General features: G+C 43.2%; 1 protein-coding gene across 2 annotated transcripts in view; it reads right to left on the reverse strand.

Annotated features, from left to right (window-relative positions):
• Window positions 1–27,924, reverse strand: part of pstpip2 (proline-serine-threonine phosphatase interacting protein 2) — a 172,533-nt gene that overhangs the window by 70,630 nt on the left and 73,979 nt on the right. For both annotated transcript variants that reach the window (XM_068029907.1, XM_068029917.1), the window contains exon 6: window positions 12,093–12,155. In XM_068029907.1, coding sequence (XP_067886008.1) covers window positions 12,093–12,155 — 63 coding nt within the window. The remainder of the gene's footprint in view (window positions 1–12,092; window positions 12,156–27,924) is intronic.

The following is a 27,924-nucleotide window of genomic DNA, read 5'->3' on the forward strand; positions in this document are numbered from 1 at the left end:
TGCCTATGTCATTGGTACCGATGTGTACCACAACATCTGGCTGTTCACCCTCCCCCTTCAGAATACCCCCTGTCCGTTCAGAGATGTCCTTGACCCTAGCACCAGGGAGGCAACATACCATTCTGGAGTCTCTTTCATGTCCACAGAAGCGTCTATCTGTGCCCCTGACTACAGAGTCCCCTATAACTATTGCTCTTCTGCGCTTTGTCCCTCCCTGCTGAACAACAGTGCCAGCCATGGTGCCACTGTTCTAGCTGCTGCTGTTTTCCCCTGATAGGCCATCCCCCCCTACAGTATCCAAAACAGTATACTTGTTAGAGAGGGGGAAAGCCACAGGGGATTCCTGCACTGACTGCTTGCCCCTTCTAGCGGTCACCCATCTATCTGCCTGCACCTTGGGTGTAACCACTTCTCTAAAACTCCTGTCTATAACGCTCTCTGCCACCTGCATGCTCCTAAGTGCATCCAGTTGCCGCGCCAACCGATCCAAAGGTCTGTGAGGAGCTGCAACTGGGTACACTTCCTGCAGATGTAGTCGTCCGGAACGCTGGAAGCGTCACGGACTTTCCACATCTCACAGGTGAAGCACTTCACCCCTCTAACTGTCATTTCTAGCACTAATTAAATTAATTTAAAATAAATAAAAACTTATTAAATCCTTACTGCAGAAAAGCAAGGAACGATACAAGGTAGAATGGCTAGATTTGAAGAGGGCTAATTTCAATGTGATGAGAAGGGATCTAAGCAAGATAAAGGTGAACCAAAGACTGACTGGCAAAACTGTAACAGAACAATGGGTTATCTTTAAGGAAGAGATGCTTCAGGTATAAGCTAGGTACATTCTAACAAGGGCGAAAGGTAGGGGAACCAAAAACAGGGCTCTTTGGATGAGGGAGATAGAGATTATGATGAAACAAAAAAAAGTGTATGATGCATGTCAGGTGAATTCTTCATGCGAGATCCAGGCCAAATATAGTAGGTTGAGAGGAGAGGTGAAGAGGAAAATAAGACTGGAAAAGAGAGAATATGAGAATAGAATGACAGTCAACATAAAAGGGAACCCAACAATCTTCTACCGGCATGTAAGTTGTAAGTGGGTAGTAAGAGGTGGAGTGGGACGAGGAGGGTAATTTATGCTTAGAGGTGTAGAGTAAGGCTAATACACTTAATGATTACTTTGTATCAGTGTTTACTAAGGAAGAGGACTCTGACAAAATATCGGTAGAAGCGGAGAGAGTAGAGACAACGAGTAGGGTAAAAGTTGAGAGTGAGGAGGTACTGGAAAGGCTGGATATGCTTAGGGTAGATAAGTCACCTGGTCCGGATGGCTTGCATCACAGGTTGCTAAAGGAAGTGGAGGTGGAGATAGCGGAAGGGCTTCCTGTAATCTTCCAATCTTCCCTGGATATGAGGGAGGTGCCAATTTGGAAGGACATTTCTAATAACTACAGACCAGTCAGTTTAACATCATTGGCGGGTAAGGTTTTATAAACAATAATAAGGGAAAAAGTCAACAGACATTTGAAGAGATCTGAATTAATTCAGAAGAGCAAGCATGGATTTGTAAAAGGCAGATTGTGCTTGACTAATCTAATTGATTTTTTTGATGAAATAACAGAGAAGGTTGATGAAGGGAATATGGTGGATGATGTCTATATGGATTTTAAGAAAGCGTTTGACAAAGTACCACCTAAAAGGCTGGTTATCAAAATCAAGGCTCATGGAATAGGAGGGTCAGTGTCAGCTTGGGTTAAAAAATTGGTTAAGGACAGAAAACAGCGACTTCTTGTAAATGGTTGTTTTTCAGACTGGAGGATGGTAGACAGTGGTGTTTCTTAAGGTTCAGCGCTAGGAGCACTGCAGGCAGTGAGGATAATACCAATCAACTGCAACAGGACAGAGATAAATGAGCAGAATGGGCAGACAAGTGACAGATGGCATTTAATACAGCGAAGTGTGAGGTGATGCATTTTGGCAGAAGAGATAGGGACAGGCAATATAGACTAAATGGCAGAGTTCTAAAGAGTGTGCAGGGACAGAAGGACCTGGGGGTGCATGTGCATTGATCTTTGACACTGGCAGGACATACTGAGAGAGTGGTCAGTAAAGCATATGGGATCTTGGCCCTCATAAATAGAGGCATAGAGTACAAAAGCAGGGAAGTTATGCTGAACCTTTATAAAGCACTGAAATAAAAGCAAAATACTGCGGATGCTGGAAATCTGAAATAAAAACAAGAAATGCTGGAACCACTCAGCAGGTCTGGCAGCAAAGCACTGGTTAGGCTTCAACTAGAGTATTGCATCCAGTTCTAGTCACCACATATTTAAGAAAGATGTGAGGGGCCTTGAGGGGGTGCAGAGGAGATTTACCAGAATGGTTCCAGGAATGAGATTTTATAGCTACAAAGTTAGGGTGGAGAAGCTGGGGTTGTTCTCCTTGGAGCAAAGGATATTAAGGGAAGATATGATCGTGGTGTCCTAGATTATGACAGGTTTAGATAAGGTATATAAAGAATAGCTGTTCCCATTAGCTGGACTAGAGGACATAGATTTAAGGTTTTGGGCAAGAGATGCAGGGGTGGGGGGTGGGGGGAATGCGAGGACCTGAAACCCACTGCCTACCAGGGTAGTGAAAGCAGAGACAAAAAATGATTTCAAAAGGAAATTGGATGGGCACAAGGGAAATAAACTAGAGGGCTACAAAGATAGAGCAGGGGAAGGGACTGACTGGATTGCTCTACAGAGAGCCAGCATGAACCTGCTGGGCTGAATGGCCTCCTTCTGTTCCATAATGGCTATGATTCTGTGAATAGCTGAAGGTATGTGGAGGCAGTGAGAGGTGAGTGTGAGGCTGGCAGGTGTGGGAGAGTGAGGTGGAGTATCTGGCTGTTAGGCGTGAATCCTGATTGCCAGGAAGAGCTGTTGGGTGAGTGAAGGGTCATGTGGCACAATAAGAAACATGAGAGGCTGATGTTGTGGGTAGATGCCGTCATGTGAAGATACAGTCATTGACCTTGAGCACCCACGTGAGGTTATTAGATTTCTTGTGGAACTGCTGCCAGGTCTTTGGGTCCAGACTCTGGGTTTGACCTTCTGTGCCATCTGCTCCCAGTCCTTTCTGAGGGTGGTCCTTGAGGATCTCCTGGCCCCCCCCACCCCTCCCCCCACCGCTGAACCATGGCGTCTCTCTGCTTGTCCACCTGCAACACTATGTCTCCAGTGCTATGCCTGTCAGTCTGGAATCCTCTGTGTGCCCTGGTGTTCAGTGTGTAAGAATTTTGATTGCAGCAATCTTTTTTTTCACCTTACCTTTACCAGGTTGTCTGCCCTCAACAAAAAGCAGGCTGCTTGTACCATGTGGTGTCTAGTTATGCTGCTGCCAACCCCTGCTGTGTGCAGAGATCACTGGCAGAATCCAGAAGGGAAGCTGGAGGCACGAGAACTTAAACTACAGTCAATCAGTCAGATGAGGTGAGTAGATGAATTTTGTGTCTTACCCACCTCCATAAGAACTTGGCTGGGAATGCTGTGAATCATGAAGCCCATGCCCAAAATTCAGAGTGATTAAATGTATTGCTCTTAGCGTTTTAGTGTTAATTAATCAATTAAACAATCTTATACTTTAAAAAAAAGACAACTTGAAGTAAGTTAGCTGACAGGGCAGGAGTGCTGGGGCCTGTCACGTGCACATCCTGTGCCATGTGGGAACTTCAGAACACTGCACATCCTGGAAAAACCACATATGCAGGAAGTGCTGCCAACTGCTCGAACTCGAGCTGTGCGTTTCTGAGCTTGAAGGGCTGCTAACGTCAGTACAGTTCATATGGAAAACAGACAGCTCCACGAATTGCACATTTTAGGAGGTGGCTACCCCACAGCTACAGAGAGTTCAAGAGGAGGAGGAATGGGTAACCACCAAGCAGATTAGGAGGAACAGACAGGCCATGCAGGAATCCCCCAGGTGTGTAGCGCTCACAAACTGGCATTCAGTGAGGGTGCTGATATCTCAGACAAGTGCAGAGAGAAGCAAATCCACTGCAGCAAGAGAAACTCGGCTGTACAGGGTGGGGGTGGGGGTTGCATAAGAACGTACAGAAATGCAATTGTTACAAGGGATTTGACAATGGTCTGTTGCTTCCTTGCTGCCAGGGTAAAAGATATCAATAAACACGTAGCTTGAAAAGGGAAGGGGGACAGCCAGATGTCGTAGTCTATGTTGGGACCAATGATAAGGGTATGAAAAGGGTTGAGGTCCTTCAGGCAGAGTTTCAGGAATGAGTAAAAAGATTAAAGAGCAGGACGGCTAAGGTGGTAATCCCTCAAGTACTCCCAGTATGACGTGGTAGTGAGTACAGAAATAGGAAGATAGTGCAGGTGGATGTGTGGCTGGAGAAGTGGTGCAGGAAGGAGAGCTTCAGATTTCTTGGGCATTGGGACCAGTTCTGAGGCAAGAAGGACCTATACAAACCAGGCAGATTGCATGTAAACAAGGCTGGGACCAATCGCCTGGCGGGGAGATTACCTACTGCTGTGAGGGAGGATTTAAACTAGTTTGAAAGAAGGATACAGCAGCAGAGAGGCAAGGTGCACAGAAAACTAGGAGGGACAAACAGTAACAGAACAAAATAGTGCAGAAAGAGCTGGAATTAGATGGAGGAATAAAGTAAAGCTGACTAGCATGGTATGTAATGCATGTGTATTAATGCGAGGAATGATACAAATAAGGTTGACGAGTTACAGGTGCAAGTTGTCACAGGGAGTTATGATACAGTGGCTGTAATGGAGACCTGGCTTAAACATGGGCAGGAATGGGAATTAAACATTCCTGGTTACAATGTATTCAGCAGAAATAGGGAAGGAAAAAGTACCGGGGGTTGACAGTATTGATCAAGTATAATATTACATTTCTATAGAGGAGCAGTACACTAGAGGGTTCATAGAGTTAACAAGTAGAAAAGGAGCTGTTACCATTGTTTGACTTTTACTAAAAAAAAACAAATAGTGAGAAGGAGAGAGAGGAGCAAATCTGTAGAGAAATGTAAAAAAATAATAGAGCAGTAATGATAGGAACTTCAATTACCCTAATATAGACTGGAAAAGGACAGAGTAAAGGACAAGGAGGATGAAGAATTCCTAAACAGTGCACAGGAGAACTTCCTTAACCAGTATGTTTCTAGCCCAAAGAGGAAGGAAGCAATGCTGGATATAGTTCTAGGGAATGAAATAGGGTAAGGGTCATGTGTTTCAATGTGAAAGCATCTTGGTAATAGTGATCATGGTATAATTAGGTTTAAAGTAGTTATGGTAAGAGACAAAGGTTAAAATACCCAACTAAAAGATAGACTATTTCACTCATTTGAAAAGGGATTTAGCACAGGTGAACCGAAAACAAGGACTGGCCAGGAAAACAATAAATGAGTAATGGCAAACCTTCAAGTCAGAAAAACCAAACTTATGCCCATGGGAAAAGATGGGGCATCCAAAGACAGAGCTCCCTGGATGACAAAGGAAGCAGAGGTTAAATATAAAACAGGAAAAGGAGGTTAATGACAAGTGTCAGCTACAGAATACAGTAGAAAAAGAATATATAGAATATAGCGAGTGCAGAGGGAATTGAAAAACAACAGAAGTGCCAAGAGAAAGTATGAGAAAAGATTAGTGGGTAAGATAAAACGGAATCCAAAAAACATTTATAATGCTATAAAAAGAAAAAGGATAGTTAAAAGAACGGTGGGGCCAATTAGGGACCAAAAAAGGAAATCTTGTGGAGATAGAGGGCACGACTGAATGACTACTTTGTATCTGCCTTCACAAAAGAAGAGGATGAAGTTAATTAGCAGTAGGGTAAGAGGGAGTAGAAATATTGGATTGGATAAAGATAGATAGAAAGGAAGTGCTAAATAGTTGGCATTTCTCAAAGTTAACCAGTCACCCAGTCCGTGATGGGATACATCCTTGGTTGCTGAGGGAAGCTAGGGTACAGAGGGCAGAAGCTCTAACAACAATCTTTCAATCCTCCTTGGATCTGGAAGTGGTGTTAGAGGACCGGAGTATTGGAAATGTTACACCCCTGTTTAAAAAAGTGTAGGGGGCTAAACCTACCAACTACAGGCTTATCAGTCAAAAGTCAATGGTGGGAAAACTACCAGAAACCATTGTCAAGGACAAAATTAATTCTCACTTGGAGAAGCATAATAAGGGACAGCTAATCCAGGTTTAAAAAAGGCAAATCATGTCTGACTAACCTGATTAAATTCTTTGACAAAATAACAGGGAGGGCTGATGAAGGTAATGCAGTACATGTTGTACATGTGGAACTTTACACAGCATTTGATAAATAGAAGCACATGGTATCAAAGGGATGGTGTTACTTTGGGTACATAATTGGCTAAGGGATAGGAGGCAGAGAGTAGTGGTGAATGGATGTATTTTCCTGATTGGAGAGAAGTATGCAATGGGGTCCCCCAGGGATTGGTATTAGGACCATTGCTTTTCTTGTTATATATAAAATACCTGGACTTGGGTATAGGAAGCACCATTTTTAAGTTTGCGGATGAGACACAACTTCTCAACGTAGTAAGTATTGAGCAGGATAGTATCAGACTTCAGGAGAACATAGACAGACTGTTGAAATAGGCAGACATATGCAAGATACAATTTAATGTTGTTACGCTCATAAAGTGCAGCGATTGAAAATACAAGAACTCAACCTGAAGAGTTATAAAAATAAAGTTTTCTTTTTAAAAAGTGGGGAATGTGCTTTAAAATGACCACTGAAGGTCAAAAGACCTGGCCTTGTATATTCAAGCTGTCTTGATGTCTGGCAAGGACAGAAGAATACATTCTAAAGCTAAGAGGTGCCAATTACACCCATCCTGAATCTATTAAGAGACATTTTTGAATTGAATGTGTTCTTCTGAAACAAAGAAGGTGTGAAGTAGCCACTTCCTGAGCCATTGTCAGTCACCACAAGGAGGAAGATCTGCGTCTCCTAACAGAAGCAAGATGTGAGAGACTTTTAGCTTAAAAGGTAGCTCTCTGGAGAGGGAGACCCAGGAAAAAGCATCACCAAAGCTTATCTAGCTGAGAGCTGGGAGAAAATCCAGAAAGCCAAAAGGAATGTACCCTGCTGTGAATCCTACTTTTCAACTTGTGCAGCAGAAAACTGGAAGTGATCCCCTGTCTTCAAACTGAACTTCCAACCAGCAGAGAAATCTACAAACACCCCAGGCCTGTAACTAAAGAGAAATTGACCTCTGCGAAAATTGAACAGGTTTACCATGAACCCTGAAATGTTACCTCACTTCAAACCACTTACCCCTTTTCCTCTCTGTCTGTCTCTTGTGTGTGTGTGTGTGAATGCATGAGTGGGTGCAGTTGCAACAATTTCAGGATAAAACATATTGCTTAACAAATAATCTTATATTTTAAATTTACAACAAAACCTGTTGCTGTCTGTTTATTTGACAAATAAAACACAAAAAGGTTAAAACCCCAACAAAAAGAACCACCCACACCCCTCACCACCTGGCCGTAACAATGTGGATAAGTGTGAATCACAGAATCACAGAATAGTACAGTGCAGAAGAGGCCCTTCGGCCCATCGAGTCTGCACCGATGCATTAAAACACCTGACCTGTCTACCTAATCCCATTTGCCAGCACTTGGCCCATAGCCTTGAATGTTATGACGTGCCAAGTGCTCATCCAGGTATTTTTTAAAGGATTGAGGCAACCTGCATCTACCACCCTCCCAGGCAGGGCATTCCAGACCGTCACCACCCTCTGGGTAAAAAAGTTCTTCCTCAAGTCCCCCTTAAACCTCCTGCCCCTCACCTTAAACTTGTGACCCCTCGTAACTGATCCTTCAACTAAGGGGAACAGCTGCTCCCTATCCACTCTGTCCATGCCCCTCATAATCTTGTACACCTCCATCTGGTCACCCCTCAGTCTTCTCTGCTCCAGTGAAAACAACCCAAGCCTATCCAACCTCTCTTCATAGCTTAAATGTTCCATCCCAGGCAACATCCTGCTGAATCGCCTCTGCACCCCCTCCAATGCAATCACATCCTTCCTATAATGTGGCGACCAGAATTGCACACAGTACTCCAGCTGTGGCGTTACCAAAGTTCTGTACAACTCCAACATGACCTCCCTGCTTTTGTAATCTATGCCTCGATTGATAAAGGCAAGTGTCCCATATGCCTTTTTCACCACCCTATTAACCTGCCCTTCTGCCTTCAGAAGAGGTGCACTTTGGGAGAAACAATGTAAAGAGACAGTATAATCTAAATTGTGCTATTTTGAGGGGTTTGGGGGCTGGGGAGGAGAGGTGGTGTGAAGAGCAGAGGGACCAGGGGGTGCATATTCCTTGAAGATGGAATGGCAAGTTAATCAGACAGAAAGCATATAGGATGCTTGGCTTTTTAAATAAGGAATACAAAAACAAGGAAATAATGATAAAACTTTACAAATTTTTTAGTTAGGCCTCAGCTGGAGTGTTGTGCACAATTCTGGACACCATACTTTAGGAAGGATGTCAAGGCCTTACAGAGGAGATTGACCAGAATAAATACCAAGAATGAGGGACTTCAGTTACTTGGAGAAATTGGAGAAGCTAGGACTGTTCTTCTTAGAGAAAAGAAGGTTATGGGGAGACCTAATCGAGTTATTCTAAATTATGATAGAACAAGTAGGAGGAAACTGTTTCCTCTGGCAAGTAGGTTGGTAACCAAAGGTCATACATGTAAAATAATTACAGAGACATGGTTGCAGGATGACATAGATTGGGACCTGAATATTGAGGGTACATGACATTTAGGAAGGACAGGAAGCTAGGAAAAGGTGGAGGGCTGGCTCTGTTAATTAACGATGGTATTAGCACAATAGAGAGGGATGAACCAAGTTCAGGAAGCCAAGATGTAGGAGCAGTTTGGGTAGTGATGAGAAATGATAAAGGCAAGAAGTCACTTGTGGGAATGGTGTACAGGCCATTTAACATTAACCACATGATAGGACGAGGTATAAAGGAAGAAATAATGGGTGCTTGTCAGAAAGGTATGGTGATAATGATGGGGATTTTAACCTACATATAGACTGGAAAAATCAGATGGGCAAAGGTAGCCTAGATGAGGAGTTCATAGAATGTTTTCGGGACAGTTTCTTAGAACAGCATGTTCTGGAGCCAACCAGAGAGCAGGCTATACTAGATCTGGTATTGTGCAACAAGATAGGATTAATTAATGACCTCACAGTGAAGGTGCCCCTAGGCAGCAGCGATCATAATATGATTGAATTTTACATCGAGTTTGAGGGACAGAAGAGTGGGTCCAAGACTAGTATTTTAAACTTAAAGAAGGGCAATTATGAAAGCAGAGTTAGCTAAAGTGAACTGGCAAATTAGGTTAAGGGATAGGTCAATAGAGATGCAGTGGCAGACAATTAAGGGGATATTTCAGATTACACAAAATAGATACATTCCAACAAGAAAGAAAAAGTCCACGGGAAGGACCCACCATCATGTAGACAGAGCTGCTCATTATTCTGCTATTAACGCTGTCTCTGGACGAATGCTTTATCTTTCACCACAAGCATGAATCTTTGCCTTTGTCCCAGGACAGCTTTGTCATTTAATCTCTCCTGCCCTCTGCCCTATCACACACCTCCCCTTTTGTTCTCTTCCCAACCCCACCCCCTTCACTTACTTAAAACCTAATTATTTTCTAAGCTTTGTCAGTTCTGATGAAAGGTTACTGACCTGAAACGTTAACTCTGCTTCTCTCTCCACAGATGCTGCCTGACCTGCTAAGCATTTCCAGCACTTTCTGTTTTTATAACAAAGTGAGCATTGGTCTGATAGAAAGTGAGTCTCGGGAATTAATAATGAAAAATAAGGAGATGGCAGATGAATTGAACAGGCATTTTGCATCGGTCTTCACTATAGGTGGGAATGTGGAGCTGAGGTTACAATCAGATCAGCCATGATCTTGTTGAATGGCGGAGCAGGCTCAAGTGGCCAAGTGGCCTACTCCTGCTCCTAATTCGTATGTTCGTAATAATTGTCAAAAGAAGTGGAAGGAAAAAAATTAGGAGTATCATCCCAGAAATAGCTGCAAATCAGGAAATGGAAGGGAGGGAGGAACTCAAGAAAATTACAATCACCAGGGAAGTGGTACTGAGCAAATTGTTGGAGCTGCGGGCTGACAAGTCCCCGGGTCCTGATTGACTTCATCTTAGGGTCCTAAAAAAAGTGACTAGTGAGATAGTCGATGCGTTGGTTTTAATTTTCCAAAATTCCCTAGATTCGGGGAAGGTTCAATTAGATTGGAAAATAGCGAATGTAAATCCTTTATTCAAAAAGGGAGGGAGACAGAAAGCAGGAAACTACAGGCCAGTTAGCTTAACATCTGGCACAGCGAAAATGTTAGAAGCTATTATTAAAGACGTTACAGCAGGGCACTTAGAAAAATTCAAGGTAATCAAGCAGAGTCAACATGGTTTTGTGAAAGGGAAATCATGTTTTGAAGAAGTAATATGCTATGGATAAAGGGGAACCGGTGAATGTACTCTACTTAGATTTCCAGAAAGCATTTGATAAGTTGCCAATCAAATGTTACTGCAGAAAATAAAAGCTCACAGTGTAGGGGGTAACATTTTGGCATGGATAGAAGATTGGCTAGCTAACAGACATGAATGGGTCATTTTCTGGTTGGCAAGATGTAATGAGTGTTGTGCCACAGGGATCTGTGCTGGGCCCTCAAATTTTTACAATTTATATAAATGACTTAAATGAAGGGAACAAAGGTATGATTGCTAAATTTGCTGATGACACAAAGATAGGTAGGAAAGTAAGTTGTGAAGAGGACAAAAGGAGGCTACAAAGGGATATAGATAGGTTAAGTGAGTGGGCAAAGATCTGGCAAATGGAGTATAATGTGGGAAAATGTGCAATTGTCCATTTTGGCAGGAAGAATAAAAAAGAGGCATATTATCTAAATGGTGAGAGATTGCAGAGCCCTGAGATGCAGAGGGATCTGGGTGTCCTAGTGCATGAGTTGCAAACGGTTAGTATGCAGGTACAGCAAGTAATTAGGAAAGCTAATAAAATGTTATCGTTTATTGCGAGGGGAATTGAATACAGAAGTAGGGAGGTTATGCTTCAGTTATACAGGGCATTGGTGAGACCACAGTGCACAACTGGTCTCCTTATTTAAGGAAGGATGTAAATGTGTTGGAAGCAGTTCAGAGAAGGTTTACGAGACTAATACCTGAAATGGGCAGGTTGTCTTATGAGGAAAGATTGGACAGGCTAGGCTCATATCTGTTGGAATTTAGAAGAGTAAGAGGCGACTTGATTGAAACATAGAAGACACTGAGGGGTCTTGACAGGGTGCATGCAGAAAGGAAAGTAGAGAATCTAGAACAGGGTGGGGGGGTGGGGATCACTGTTTAAAAATAAAGGGTCGCCCATTTACGACAGAGATGAAAATAAATTTTTTTCTCTGAGGGTCATGAGACTTTGCATCTCTCTTCCTCAAAAGGTGGTGGAAGCACAGCCTTTGAATATTTTTAAGGCAAAGGTAGATAGATTCTTGATAAGCAAGGGGGTGAAAGGTTATCGGGGGTAGGCGGGAATGTGGAGTTGAGGTTACAATCAGATCAGCCATGATCTTGTTGAATGGCTGAGTAGGCTCGAGGGGTCAAGTGGCCTACTCCTGCTCCTAATTTGTATGTTCGTAATAATTGACAAAAGAAGTGGAGGGAAAAAAATAGGAGAAATTATTACACACAGAGGGTTATGATGATCTGGAATGCATTTCCTGAAACGTTGGTGGAATCAGATTTCACAGGAACATCTGAAAGACAACTGAACGTGTATTTGACGAGAACTAATTTGCAAGTTAATTTGCCCTATTTTAAAGCCGTCCCTGCGAACAGACTACATACAAAACAGACTCGCTCTAATTTATTTAATTTTGGAAGGTAGTGAATAACCACGGATAAAAACCTTCCAAAAAATAAAGCATTAAACTGTAGACGAGCACAAGTTCTTTCAGGGAAGACAAGAAAACCATTAAAATAAAGCTCTTACATCCATAGCTTTCTTGTAGAATGTGGTCTTCTGCTTGTGCAAATTTTCCATGCAATGTTCAATCTGAAAAGAGGAAAGAAATAGGATAACTGGAAGAAAATGAAGGATTCCCCATCGTATATTTAGAAGGTCTAGCAGTGCTCTCCAGCATTGACCCCACTGGAATTTGTAGAATCAGCGGCAGGAAACCTAATTAGTAAGTGGCCAGTGATCAATTTTACCATACGCACATCCCCTGTGCATACTGGTCCATGTTGCTAGGGAATCCATCACCTTGGTGCCAAATGAGGATGTCCACGCCTTTATCTTTCTGAAATCTTTTGTAATCCTAATTGTTTGTCAAACCTGCTACGTCCTACTTTCATTTGGTAACAAATTTAAGATCATGCACCCTTTGCTCAAACGCAAATCATGGCCGAAAACTAAAGGGGACTCAGATACACCACTGTCAATCCTTTGCCAAACTAAGCAATATCCATTTATACTAACGCTTTGTATCTTGCCTGTCATTCAACTTTTTATCCATACTGCTACAGTTCAGACATCTGGCCTAAAAAGAACTTTCCTAGCCATTATAAATACCTCCGTAATTTGAAGACTCCCAAGATTTCTAACTTTCCTCATAACTCAATATGGGCAGGATTTTCGCCGCAGGCTTCAGGACCGCGCCATCAGGTTCAAATATGGGGGACAACTACTCAGCTGTGATTTTCCCCAAATAGGCCATTTAGTGGCCAGATGGTGGGCTCAACGTCCAATTAAGGATGGTGGGTTGGTTCTTGAAGCAGGAAGGCCAATAGGAGGCCCTGCAGCATTGAAGGAGCAGAAACTAGCTTTTCAAAGTAAGTGACAAAAAAGATGCCCCAAGACGGAGGGGCCCTCTCTCCAATTTATATAAATTAGATTGAGCAGCTGGGCCACCATTGTGGGTGGGCGTTGGGGTGAGCCCTGACACAAGGCGGCTTGTGCCTGCAGCTGGAGCCTATAAAGCCTGCCTGCAGTGCTGGGCCCCCAGTCTGCCACCTAGAGGCCACTTCCAGGCAGCTACACTGTTCCCCAATGCCTCTGGGGACCTGAAGGCCAGATGAAAAATTTCAGTCGCCTCCGACAGTAGACCTCAATAGGTCCTTAACGAAGTCAACCGGCCACCCCCAGACCCTACCCCCATCCTGCCTCCAGGAAAATGGCCCGGGGGAAGGATGGAGCCAGGGAACCGGCATGCCAGCAGGCAACACTCAACTCCACACCCACCCACCACTATGTCTGTCCCCATTGGGACCTAAAAATTCACCCATATGGACTTTCTTGTGGCTCTTCTCTGCACAGCTCACAAGGGCTTGTTTTTGTCCCATGATAGTGTGTGAGAATACGAGCTTGTTTACCCAATACCCATGACCCCAACCCCACTCTAATACCATGCCCCACCTGGCTGCTGTGTGCCCCCATAACATCAGCCATCATTGCTTCCGCATCAACACCTGCTGAAACCCCTCAATCCTTGCCTTTGTTCCCCAAGACTCAACTATTCCAGTGCCCTCCTGGCTTTGTACCATCCGTAAACTTGAGCTGATCCAAAACATTACAGCCCATAGCTGAACTCGCACCAAGTCCCATTCATCTGTCACTCCTGTGCTCACTGACCTTAAAATTCTCATCCTCGTTTTCAAATCCCTCCATGACCTCTTCCTCCCTATCTCTATAACCTCCCTACAAATCTCCAAAATCAAAATGATCCTCGAATTCAGGCCTCTTGAGCATCCTTGATTTTCATTGGTGCCCATGACTTCAACTGATGAGGTTTTAAGCTCTGAATTCCTTCCCTAAACCTCTTCTCCTCTATTCCTTTCTCTCTCTCTTTCTAGAAGACACTTATGAAAATAAAACTCTGATCAAGCTTTTGGTCACCTGTCTAAATTCTCTTTTTTATTCTTTCATGGGATGTGGGCATCACTGGCAACGCCAGTACTTGTTTCCCATTCTTAATTGCTCTTGAGAAGGTGGTGCTGAGCTGCCTTCTTGAACCGCTGCAGTCCATCTGGAATGGGTACACTCACGGTGCTGTTAGGGAGGGAGTTAGAACAAAGAACAAAGAAAATTACAGCACAGGAACAGGCCCTTCGGCCCTCCAAGCCTGCGCCGAACCAGATCCTCTATCTAAACATGTCGCCTATTTTCTAAGGGTCTGTATCTCTTTGCTTCCTGCCCATTCATGTATCTGTCTAGATACATCTTAAAAGACGCTATCGTGCCCGCGTCTACCACCTCTGCTGGCAACGCGTTCCAGGCACCCACCACCCTCTGCGTAAAGACCTTTCCACGCATATCCCCCCTAAACTTTTCCCCTCTCACTTTGAACTCGTGACCCCTAGAAATTGAATCCCTCACGCTGGGAAAAAGCTTCTTGCTATCCACCCTGTCTATACCTCTCATCAGGTCCCCCCTCAACCTCCGTCTTTCTAATGAAAATAATCCTAATCTACTCAACCTCTCTTCATAGCTAGCGCCCTCCATACCAGGCAACATCCTGGTGAACCTCCTCTGCACCCTCTCCAAAGCATCTACATCCTTTTGGTAATGTGGCGACCAGAACTGCACGCAGTATTCCAAATGTGGCCGAACCAAAGTCCTATACAACTGTAACATGACCTGCCAACTCTTGTACTCAATACCCCGTCCGATGAAGGAAAGCATGCCGTATGCCTTCTTGACCACTCTATTGACCTGCGTTGCCACCTTCAGGGAACAATGGACCTGAACACCCAAATCTCTCTGTATATCAATTTTCCCCAGGACTTTTCCATTTACTGTATAATTCACTCTTGAATTGGATCTTCCAAAATGCATCACCTCGCATTTGCCCGGATTGAACTCCATCTGCCATTTCTCTGCCCAACTCTCCAATCTATCTATATTCTGCTGTATTCTCTGACAGTCCCCTTCACTATCTGCTACTCCACCAATCTTAGTGTCGTCTGCAAACTTGCTAATCAGACCACCTATACTTTCCTCCAAATCATTTATGTATATCACAAACAACAGTGGTCCCAGCACAGATCCCTGTGGAACACCACTGGTCACACGTCTCCATTTTGAGAAACTCCCTTCCACTGCTACTCTCTGTCTCCTGTTGCCCAGCCAGTTCTTTATCCATCTAGCTAGTACACCCTGGACCCCATGCGACTTCACTTTCTCCATCAACCTACCATGGGGAACCTTATCAAACGCCTTACTGAAATCCATGTATATGACATCTACAGCCCTTCCCTCATCAATCAACTTTGTCACTTCCTCAAAGAATTCTATTAAGTTGGTAAGACATGACCTTCCCTGCACAAAACCATGTTGCCTATCACTGATAAGCCCATTTTCTTCCAAATGGGAATAGATCCTATCCATTCTCCAGCAGCTTCCCTACCACTGACGTCAGGCTCACCGGTCTATAATTACCTGGATTATCCCTGCTACCCTTCTTAAACAAGGGGACAACATTAGCAATTCTCCAGTCCTCCGGGACCTCACCCGTGTTTAAGGATGCTGCAAAGATATCTGTTAAGGCCCCAGCTATTTCCTCTCTCGCTTCCCTCATTAACCTGGGATAGATCCCATCTGGACCTGGGGACTTGTCCACCTTAATGCCTTTTAGAATACCCAACACTTCCTCCCTCCTTATGCCGACTTGACCTAGAGTAATCAAACATCTGTCCCTAACCTCAACATCCGTCATGTCCCTCTCCTCGGTGAATACCGATGCAAAGTACTCGTTTAGAATCTCACCCATTTTCTCTGACTCCACACATAACTTTCCTCCTTTGTCCTTGAGTGGGCCAATCCTTTCTCTAGTTACCCTCTTGCTCCTTAAATATGAATAAAAGGCTTTGGGATTTTCCTTAACCCTGTTTGCTAAAGATATTTCATGACCCCTTTTAGCCCTCTTAATTCCTCGTTTCAGATTGGTCCTACGTTCCCGATATTCTTCCAAAGCTTCGTCTTTCTTCAGCCGCCTAGACCTTATGTGTGCTTCCTTTTTCCTCTTAGCTAGTTTCACAATTTCACCTGTCATCCATGGTTCCCTAATCTTGCCATTTCTATCCCTCATTTTCACAGGAACATGTCTCTCCTGCACGCTAATCAACCTCTCTTTAAAAGCCTCCCACATATCAAATGTGGATTTATCTTCAAACAGCTGCTCCCAATCTACATTCCCCAGCTCCTGCCGAATTTTGGTATAGTTGGCCTTCCCCCAATTTAGCACTCTTCCTTTAGGACCACTCTCGTCTTTGTCCATGAGTATTCTAAAACTTACGGAATTGTGATCACTATTCCCAAAGTAGTCCCCTACTGAAACTTCAACCACCTGGCCGGGCTCATTCCCCAACACCAGGTCCAGTATGGCCAGGAGTTCCAGGATTTTGATCCAACAACAGTGATGGAACGGCAATTATGTTCCTAGTCAGGATGGTGTGTGACTTGGAGTGGAACTTGCAGGTGGTGGTGTTCCCGTGCATCTGCTGGCCTTGTTCTTCTAGGTACAAGAGGCCGCAGGTTTGAAAGGTGCTGTCTAAGGAGGCGTGGCAAGTTGCTGCAGTGCATCTTGTAGATAGTACACACTGCTGCCACTGTGCATCAGTTGTGGAGGGAGCGAATGTTGAAGGTGATGGATGGGCTTCCGATCAAACGGACTGCTTTGTCTTAGATGATGTTGAGCTTCCTGAGTGTTATTGGAGCCACACCCATTCAGGCAAGTGGAGAGCATTGCATCACACTCCTTACTTGTGGCTTGTAGATGGCGAACAGGCATTGGGAAGTCAGGTGGGATGCTCACTGCATCCAGCCTCTGAACTGCTGTGTGGCCAGTGGGACAGGACATACCCGGGGACGGTGATGGCAGTGTCTGGGACATTGTATGTCAGGTAGGATTCTGTGAGTATGACTATGTCAGGCTGTTGCTTGACTGGTCTGTGGGAGAGCTCTCCCAACTTTGGTACAAGCCCCCAGATGTTAGTAAGGAGGACTTTGCAGGGTCGACAGGGCTGGGTTTGCCGTTGTTGTTTCCGGTGCCCAGGTCGATGCCGGGTGCTCCGTCCGGTTTCATTCCTTTTAACTGATTTCGTACACAAGGCAAATGGACTTAAAAAAATATATTTTTTTTTATTTGAGTGCAGTAGCACATTTTACCCATAGTTAACACCAACACAAAATAGCCCAATAAAAAAAACAACCTTGGCATGATAAAAGAAAAAGACACTGAAAGGCCACAATTTCCTGCACTTTTATAATCAGATTGCAATTTGCAGTCAACACATTATCCATTTTATTGTACAATCACTCCACTATTCCTGGTATCTTTGGTAACAAAAGAGGGAAATTAAGAAGAATAAATTTCATGCACCTAATGTAATTTAATGTTGAAGAAAATAATACTGAATTGCTGAAATAACGGTGTAAAGGAACGTTCCCCATTGATGGCACACAGCTATAAATAAATATGGAACAAAGGAGGCAATGAATTGAGTAACCAAACTGCACACTTGATTTTGCATAGCTTGTGTTTCCTCTTTGCTGCCATAAGCCTGCAACAATCTCCAACTTCCTTGTTTGACAGGCGGTCAGAATGAGTCAGTCATTTCATCTACAAACCTCAGTTCTGTTTATTATTTTGAATGATGTTTAATGCTCAAGATATCCATTCTCCAAATGAAATATTTCAAAACATTACTGTGACTTAGCATCCAGCACTCCAAAGTCAGCAGCAGGGAAAGTTCCTGCTGAAAGTGATAGTAGCAGTGAAATAAAGGCAGTAACTGATTGCTTGAGTACAGGGAAAAGAGGCCATTTGACCTCTCGGCTTGTTTCGGCATTCAATTAGACAGCAGGAGCTGACAGAGCAGAGATTTAAAAAGAGCAGGAGCTGAGAGTCAGAGCGAAGATAAAACAAATCAAAAAAGTGTGATGTCACTCTCTCTAAACTGGGGCATTCGTTCAAACTAGGAGCCAGGAAATTAAAACATTCAAATTGGTGTAAGTATACGGTGACGACCAGGTGTGAGGGATCTTGGGGTTCCCTCTCAGCCTTTGCCTGGTTTAACCGTAACACTGTGTTTTAGCTGCCCCTTTGTGAATCCTTGTTTACTGTTTTCCAATTGTAAGGCAAATAAATCAATTCAGACAGGTTTTCTTAGATTTTAAACAAGAAAGGTAGAAGTTTATTAATCTTACACTCTAATCCAGTTACCGACTACGAATATGTGGCGCGACCACGCATACACGATAAACACACACACAGATAGAGACAGAAAAAGTAGAAGGAATAACTGGGAAAAGTTTGAGGCAATATCTGGTAGTTACAGTCTTTTAAGTTCAATGTGGAGTCTTTGGTTGCCGGTAAGTGTTGCAATTCATTGGGGCCTAATTCACGCTTCAACTTGTTCCGATGTAGGAGTCTTTTCTCCCTTGACGTTTACATGTCTTCTGTGGGCTTGGGAGAAGGTGAGAGAGCGAGAGATGGCAAAATTTTTTTAAACCCTAGGTTGCCCAAGTCAGTCATGTGACTAGCTGGTTTGTCCACTTATGTTTGTAGATTCTGCCATCTTAGCAGTCATCCTGGAATGTGAGTGTCCTCACCTTCAATGTCTGGTGATCACAGCCCATTTTGGGTCAACTGGACCAAGGAGTAGTCCTTTGTCTCTCCAAGCACCGTCTGTTAGTATGCAAATGTGATTTTTTTTTTTTAAACAAGTCCTTTTTTCACTCCAACAACTGTTTAAAATCAATGTTCATATGACAAAAGGGGAGGCGGTGGCGTACTGGTATTGTCACTGGACTAGTAACCCAGAGACCTAGGTATTGCTCTGGGGACATGGGTTCGAATCCCACCACAGCAAAAGGTGGAATTTGAATTCAATTAATAAATCTGGAATTTAAAGCTAGTCTAATGATGGCCATGAAACCATTATCAATTATTGTAAAAACCCATCTGGTTCACTACTGTCCTTTAGGGAAGGAAATCTGCTGTCCTTACCTGGTCTGGCCTACATGTGACTCCAGATCCACAGCAATGTGGTTGACTCTTACATGCCCTTGAAATGGTCTTGCAAGCCACTCAGTCCAAGGGCAATTAGGGATAGGCAATAAATGCTGGCCTGGCCTGTGACGCCCACATCCCATGAAAGAATAAAAAAATTAAAATGCTGCATTCTTGGCAGGTGGGGGTCTGCATGACAATACCCGTAAGTGAATTAATAATGAATTTTAGCGCAGAGGAGATCTAGAGGGACTAACTAAAATTAATAGTTTAAACAATGTATGAACTAGACTCCAAGAGACAGTAGAGATTTTTAGATCATGGATGGGCAGCCGAGACCTGTTTCTTGCAATTCCTGTGCCATGTATCTTGGAGAACCACGTGTGTAGGAATTGTCACCAGCTGCTTGAGCCTGAGCTCATGGTTTCAAAACTTGAGTGGCAGCTGGAGTCACTGTGGAGCATCAGCAAGGATGAGAATTTCCTGAATCATACGTTCAAGAAGGTGGTCAGCTCACAGGCAGTAGGAGTTCAGGATAGTAGATGTGCGAGGTCATCGGGAAAAGCAGGAAGTGCAGGAGTCTTTGGGTTGTGTGCAACTCTCAAACAGGTACTCAGCATTGGAGGCTGCTTGGAATGACAACACCTTGAAGGAGTGCAGTCCAAACCAATGGGCAAGGGACTGTACAGGAGGGAGCAGCAAAGTGTAGAAATGCAGTTGTTATAAGTGACTGCATAGTTAGGGGGACAGACAGGCATTTCTGTAATAGTCATCGTAAGTCCCACATGGTGTGTTGCCTCCCTGGTGCCAGGCTAAAGGACATCATGGAGTAGGTGCACAATATTCGGCAGGTATTGACGTCCTACGGCCAGATTTTCAGTTGTGAGGGAGGAAGTTAAAGACCTTGAAGGCAGCAATCTCTGGATTACTCCCAGTGCCACGTGCTAGAAACTAGGGAGGATCAATGTGTGGCTTGGTGCAGGAGGGAGGGCTTCAGATTCCTGGGGCATTGGGACCAGTTCTGGTGCAGGAGACACCTATCCGAAAGAGAGGGGTTGCACCCCAACAGGACTGGGACCAATGTCCTTGTGAGAAGGTTCACTAGTGTGGATGGGAAGGATTTAAACTAAATTGGCAGGGAATGGGCACTAGCATATAGAAGTTGGAAAGGAGAATAAAGGTGCATCAAGGAGTGCGAGTCTTGGATAGTACTAGAGAAGGAAGTAGCACCATTTTAGATAGGAGAAGGCGAAGAATGACTATGAACATTAGAAAGATAGGATTACAATATATGTATGTAAACGCACAGAGTGCGGTGAATAAGGTTGGTGAGCTACGAGTACAAATAGCCATGTGGGATTATGATGTAGCTGCAAGAATTGAAATATGGCTTAAAAATGGTGATTACTGGGCACTTAATATTCATGAATATAATTGTTCAGAAAAGATAGGGAAGGGAAAAAGGGAGGTGGAATGGCAGTACTGATTGGGGAAGACATTGTAGTGTTGGAAAGAGAGGATGTCCTTGAGGCGACAAAGACAGAATCTATTTGGCCAGAGTTGAGAAGTAAGGAAGGTCTGATCACACTACTGGAGGTATTCTATAGGCTTTCAACTAGAGGGAGAGAGATAGTAGAGCAAATCTGCAGGGAAATCACAGAGATGTGCAAGAACTATAGAGTGGTGATTTTGGGGGACTTAAATTACCTAAATATCGATTGGAATAATGTTAGAATAAAGGGAAAGGTTGGGGAGGAATTTCTATAATGTATTCAGGAGAATTTCCTTTCCCAGCATGTTCTCAGTCCAACTAGGAAAGAGGCATTTCTAAATCTGGTGTTGAGGAATGAGGTGATCCAAGTGGACCAAGTGTCTGTGGGGGGGTAAGAGTGATCATTGCATCATAAGGTTTAGACTCATAATGAAGACCAAAGAACAATCTATAGTAGAACCTTTAAATTGGAAGAGAACTAATTTCAGGATTGACGTATGAGGAGAGATTGGATCGAATAGGCCTATATTCACTAGGGTTTAGAAGAATGAGAGGGGATCTCATAGAAACCTATAACATTCTAACAGGACTAGACAGGCTAGATGCAGGGAGGATGTTCCCAATGGCTGGGGAGTCCAGAACCAGGGGTCACAGTCTCAGGATACAGGGGGTAGGCCATTTAGAACCAAGATGAGGAAAAATTTCTTCACTCAGAGGGTGGTGAACCTGTGGAATTCTCTACCGTAGAAGGCAGTGGAGGCAAAGTCATTAAATATATTCAAGAAGGAGATAGATATATTTCTTAATGCCAAAGGGATCAAAGGATATGGGGAGAAAGCGGGAACAGGGTACTGAATTAGACGATTAGCCATGATCTTTTTTGAATGGCGGAGCAGGCTCGAAGGGCCGAATGGCCTACTCCTGCTCCTATTTTCTATGTTTCTATGTTTATGTTTCAATGGGATGAGAGGGAATCTAACCAGAGTAAAATGGAACCAAAGATTGACAGGAAAATCTGTAATGGAACAATGGGTGATCTTTAAGGAGATATTTCAGGAACATGTTAGGTATATTCAACAAGGGTAGATAGGGGAAACAAAGCCAGGGTTCCTTGGATGATGAGGGAGATAGAGAATATGAGCTAATAAAAAAAAAAGAGGGTGTCTGATACATGTCAGGTGAATTCATCAAGTAAGAACCAGGCCAAATACAATAAGTTGAGAGGGGAAGTGAAGAGGAAAATATGACTGGCAAAGAGAGAATATGAAAATAGAAAGTCAGTTAGCATAAAAGAGAACCCAAAAAATCTCTTACTGTTATGTAAATAGTAAGTGGATAATAAGAGTTGGGGTAGGTCCTATTTGGGACAAAGAGGGTTTTTTTCTTTTAGGGGATTTGGGCATTGCTGGCAAAACCATCCCTATTTGCCCTTGGTTTGATACAACTGAATGGCTTGCTGGACCATTTCTGAGGGCAGTTAAGAGTCAACCACTTTGCTGTGGGTCTGGAGTTCCATGTAGGCCAGACCAGGTAAAGATGGCAGATTTCCTTTCCTAAAGGACATTAGTAAACCAGATGAGGGTGATATATGCTTAGAGGTACAGGACAAGGCTAGAATAATAAATGAGTACTTTTATATTGGTGTTTACTAAGAAAGAGGATACTAACAAAATACAGGTAGAAGTGGAGATGGTAGAGGTCATGGATGGGGTGAAAATTGATATGTAGGATGTACTGGAAAGGCTGGCTATTCTTAGAGTAGACAAGTCGCCTGGTCTGGATGCCTTGCATCCCGGGTTGCTAAACCAAGTGAGGGTGTAGATAGCACCATAATCCTCTAGTCTTCCCTAGATATGTGTGTGGGAGGTGCCAGAAGATTGGAGAGTGGCAAATGTGACACTATTATTCAAGAAAGGGTTTAAGGACATTCCTAGTAACGACAGGCCAGTCAGTTTAACATCTGTGATGGGTAAGGTTTTAAAAACAATAATCAGGGGGAGAAAAAAAAAATCAACAGGCACTTGGAGAGGTTTGAATTAATTAAGGAGAGCCAGCACAGATTTGTAAATGGTAGATTGTACTTAACTGATCTAATTGAATTTTTTGATGAAGAAACAGAGAAGGTTGATGAAGGGAATGTGATGGATTTTGTCCATATGGATTTTAAGAAAATGTTTGACAAAGTACCACAGAAAAGGCTGATTAACAAAACGAAGGCTCATGGAATAGTAGGGTCAGCATCAGCTTAGCTAAAAAAATTGGCTTAAGGACAGAAAATAGCAAATCGTGGTAAATGTTTTTCTTTCAGACGGGAAGATGGTAGACAGTGGTGTTCCCTAAGGGTCAGTGACATGACCACTGCTTTTTTGATACTAAACTTGGAGGTGTGGCACATAGTGAGGATGATATGAACTGCCTACAACAGGACATAGATAGGCTATCAGAATGGACAGACAAGTGGCAGATGGAATTTAATACAGATAAGTGTGTGGTGATGCATTTTAGCAGAAGTGATAGGGAGATGCAATATATACTTAATAGCACAGTTCTAAACAGTTCTGTGCAGGGAGAGAGGAAGCTGGGGGTTCATGTCATAGATCTTTGAAGGTGGCAACACATATTGAGAGAGTGGTCAGCAAAGCATATGGAATCTTGGACTTCAAAAATACAAGTATTGAGTACAAAAGCAGGGAAGTTATGCTAAAGCTTTGTAAAGTTCTGGTTAGGCCACATCTGGAGTATAGCGTTCAGTTCTGTTCACCACACTTTAGGAATGATCGGAGGATCCTTTCGAGGGTCCAGAGGAGATTTACCAGAATGGTTCCAGGGATGAGGGATTTTAGCTGCTCGGTTAGCTTGGAGAAGCTGGGGCTGTTCTCCTTGGAGCAAAGGAGATTGAGGAAGACATGATCGAGGTGTACAAGATTATGACAGGTAGAGATTATAGGTAGACAAAAAGTGCTCTTTCCATTAGCTGATGGTAAAAGGACTAGGGCACACAGATTTAAGGTTTTGGGCAAGAAATGCAGGGGCGGATGTGAGGAAGAAGTCTTTTACACTGCGAGTGGTAATGACCTGGAACTCACTGCCTACATCAGGTATTGGAAGCAGCGATGATCAATAGTTTCAAAAGGAAATTGGATAGGATAGAGTAGGGGAATGAGACTGACTGGATTGCTCTGCAGAGAGTTGGCATAACCTTGATGGGTTGAATGGCCTCCTTCTGTACCGGTATGACTCTATGATATGTACCTCAATACCATTTACCTGCACTTAACCTTTGTAGTATGTGGACTTTAGGAAAATATTACAATTATGGGGTATGAAATTAGGAAAGCGAACTCAATTAAAATTGGTTGGAAGGGACAAAACAGAGAGCAGGGGTTGAAGGCAATTTATCCAAGTGGTTGGAATTGCAAAGCAGTGTCCTACAAGGTTCAGTTCTGTTCACTGTGTTTAACAATGATTTGAATATAGGCTTAGCTTAGTGGCGTTAAAATTTACAGATGATACCTAAATAGGAATTATAGTTAATTCTTTAGAAGACCAAGGGAGGCTGCAAAGGGATAGTGATGGAGGGCAAGGATGGGCTAAAAAGTGGTGATGGAATTCAATATCAATAAGTATAGGTGATCCAATTTGGGAAAAAAGCAGAATTATACTCTGAATGCAAGGAGGCTTGGTGTTGTAGAATAGCAGATGGATTTAGGCTAGGTTCAGTGAATAGTAAAAGCAGCACTTCAGGCAGCTAAGGCTGTTAAAGAAAGCTAATAGAATACTGAGTTTTATCATGAGGTGTGGAATATAAAAGCCAAAAGGTAATGATGAGTCTGTATAAAACCTGTATGGCTTTAGTTAGGAATACTGTGTACAATATGGGGTTCCACACTATATAGGAAGGATGTTAATGCTTTAGAGAGGGTGCTATGCAGATACATTAGGGCATTGCCTATGAGAAAATCTAAACACAAATAAAGATTTGAAAAATGTAGGCTTTTTTCATTAAAACAATGCAGATTATAAGAACATAAGAAATAGGAGCAGGTGTCGACCATACAGCCTGCTCTGTCATTCAATACAATCATGGCTGATCTTCTGCTCCAATTCTACTTTCCCGCCCACTCCCCATATCCCTCAATGCCCTGACAGAATAGAAATCTATCATGAGGAAATATAATAGAAGTGTGTAAAATTATGAAAGATGGGATTATGTAGAGAGAAGCATATTGCTTCCAGTCATCGAAGGGTAAAGATTAAGGGGCCATAGATTCAAGATTAAATGAGAGATTGAGAACAGAGGACAAGAGAAACAGAGAGGTGGGAAGATTATGGAATTCACTTCCAGGATTAATGGGTGAGGCAGAAACTAAATCAACATTAGATTGGATAGCTCAAAGGAAGCTAACAGGTTGAAAGGATATGGAAACAGGGTGACTTATTGGCTCATAATTTTCTGTCAAAATAATGGCACTCGCTGTTACTCATGTGCAAATGGTACAACTTCAGACAAGTGGCAGATGCACAAATAGACACAGAATTCCAAACGTTGCTGTCTTATTTTATTTTTTTTTATAGAGATACAGCACTGAAACAGGCCCTTCGGCCCACCGAGTCTGTGCCGACCAACAACCACCCATTTATACTAACCCTACAGTAATCCCATATTCCCTACCACCTACCTACACTAGGGGCAATTTACAACGGCCAATTTACCTATCACCTGCAAGTCTTTGGCTGTGGGAGGAAACCGGAGCACCCGGCGAAAACCCACGCGATCACAGGGAGAACTTGCAAACTCCGCACAGGCAGTACCCAGAATCGTACCCGGGTCCCTGGAACTGTGAGGCTGCGGTGCTAACCACTGCACCACTGTGCCGCCCGAAATTAGTTACGCTGCTCCATCTTGAGCTTCACAAAAATGGCATCTTGCTGTCTGCCTCACCATTGAAATGCATTGAATGCCACGAAGTTTCTGAATTTGCAAGATTTGCAAAGATAAGAACTAAACTTGCTAAAGTCAAATCTTGTCCAGACTAAGTACCCGTTTAACAATGTGACAAGTGTTAATTACTGCACTGGTAATCTGGTACTGAAAATTAACTTTTATAAGTGTAGGGTCTCATTCCTTCAGGTTTTAATTGTTGGAAATTTTAAAATGTAAAATATAACTTCTCCTTTCTGTGTTTTTCTCTCTCAATCCAATCTTTCTTTTTTCTCGATTTCTCTTTCTGTACCTGATTTGATATTGAATTCACCCACTCTATACTTCCTTCTCCTTCCTTATGCTGTTTATTTCACAATTGTTCAATCTGATTGGTTAAGGAGATACACAGTTCCTTGCGCTGCTCACTCAGGTTCCAGATACCTTGTTTCCTTTGCTATGCTGTTACCAGCTCGTACTTTTGGCAACTTGCCATGCAAAAATATTTTAAAACATAAACATGCAAGGGCATTCAGATGCTAGTAGAGTCCCTGCTACAGAAAATCATTGCCCAGTGAGATTTATTAGCTTGAGTGGAGGGTAAACCGCTACATGGGTCAATTGGGCCAAATGGCCTGTGTACATGGTTTAACTAAACTATGGTTTAGCTGAGGATGCTTCCCTGGTTTTGCTCTGGAGGATTTTCACCTTGACTTCAGTTTTGCAAGAGCTCTTTGGTGCAAAGATTGGTCAATTCACACCTTGATATCAAGGGCAATTACTCTGACCTTTACTATGGTATCAATGCCTGGATGAAGACTGTGAAAAAGTCTGAAGTCAAGTAGCTCTGGCAGAACCAAGAAGGTTGTTGGTGAGGAGATGGTCTCTGAAGGAACAACTGATGACTCTTGTTTCACTTTGATGATAACCTGGAGGTTGATAGGGTAAGACTCTGTCAGAGTTAGATTTGCCTCATTTGTAGTAATTTCTCACTTTGTCAGATAGATGTCAGTTTCTTAGCTGCACTGGAATAACTTAGCTAGGACTGCAGCCACTTCTGGTGCAGAGATCTTCAGCACTATAGTTGAGATGTTTCCAAGGCTTGTAGCCTTCTTATGTCCAGTGTGCTCAGCCATACGGTCAGCTTTTTTCCCCTCATTACTCCTCACTGTTCTGATGAGTTTGAACAGATTTTTTTCTACTTTTCACAAGAAAATGTTTGTTAAAAAAGATTTGTTTATTAAATGCCAAGTCAGGTCACAAAGTATTTGGAAGTGGACCTACATACAAACTGCTCCCCGCACCCCACTCCCATGCCAAATAAGTTACCAATCTCAGTCATTGCAGTGAGTGTAGGCCAATTGCTTTCACACAAGATGGAAATGAGAGAGAGGGTGGAAGAGAGAGAGGGGATGGGACAGAGAGCGAGAGAGCGAGCAAACGAGAGAGAGCGAGAGCGAGCAAACGAGAGAGAGCGAGAGCGAGCAAACGAGAGAGAGCGAGAGAGAAAAAGAGAAAGAGGGGATTTCCTTTTCATATTCATTCGGGGCATGTGGGTGTTGCTGGCTAGGCCTGCATTTATTGCGCATCATAATTGCGCCTTGAGAAGGTGGTGGTGAGCTGCCTTCTTGAACCACTGCAGTCCTTGATGTGTGTATAGGTATATGGGGTTTTATAAATTAGTTGCACCTAGAATTAGGGCGGCACAGTGGCGCAGTGGTTAGCACTGCAGCCTCACAGCTCCAGGGACCCGGGTTCGATTCCGGGTACTGCCTGTGTGGAGTTTGCAAGTTCTCCCTGTGTCTGCGTGGGTTTTCTCCGGGTGCTCCGGTTTCCTCCCACAAGCCAAAAGACTTGCAGGTTGACAGGTAAATTGGCCATTATAAATTGTCACTAGTATAGGTAGGTGGTAGGGAAATATAGGGACAGGTGGGGATGTTTGGTAGGAATATAGAATTAGTATAAATGGGTGGTTGATGTTCGGCACAGACTCGGTGGGCCGAAGGGCCTGTTTCAGTGCTGTATCTCTAATCTAATCTAATTCCGTCCCAGCTTAAATCAATACAATTCAATTGTCTCCTAGGCTGTTGACTTGAGAGGAAACACCAAACCATACAGTTCAAACACAAATTTTTATATTTGGTCTTATATTTTTCTTTAGTTTATTGTTTTATATTTTCAACACAAGAAATGTAATACATGTACAAAATTCAAGTCTAGGTTAGCATAATGACCAGTAACTTCTAACACCCACTGCAAATACATCTTAGGTCACGGTTATTCAATATTTGCATTGGGTCCTTAAAGCCTTCTCGATGATGTCACTTAGGTCTTTCAAAGAGGAGGATAATCTTGTGGATACAAAGACTGCATTTGGTAGCTAAAGCAATGAAGGAGA

The sequence above is a fragment of the Heterodontus francisci genome, chromosome 1 (assembly GCF_036365525.1).
Source record: "Heterodontus francisci isolate sHetFra1 chromosome 1, sHetFra1.hap1, whole genome shotgun sequence".
In the NCBI taxonomy this organism is placed as follows: domain Eukaryota; kingdom Metazoa; phylum Chordata; class Chondrichthyes; order Heterodontiformes; family Heterodontidae; genus Heterodontus; species Heterodontus francisci.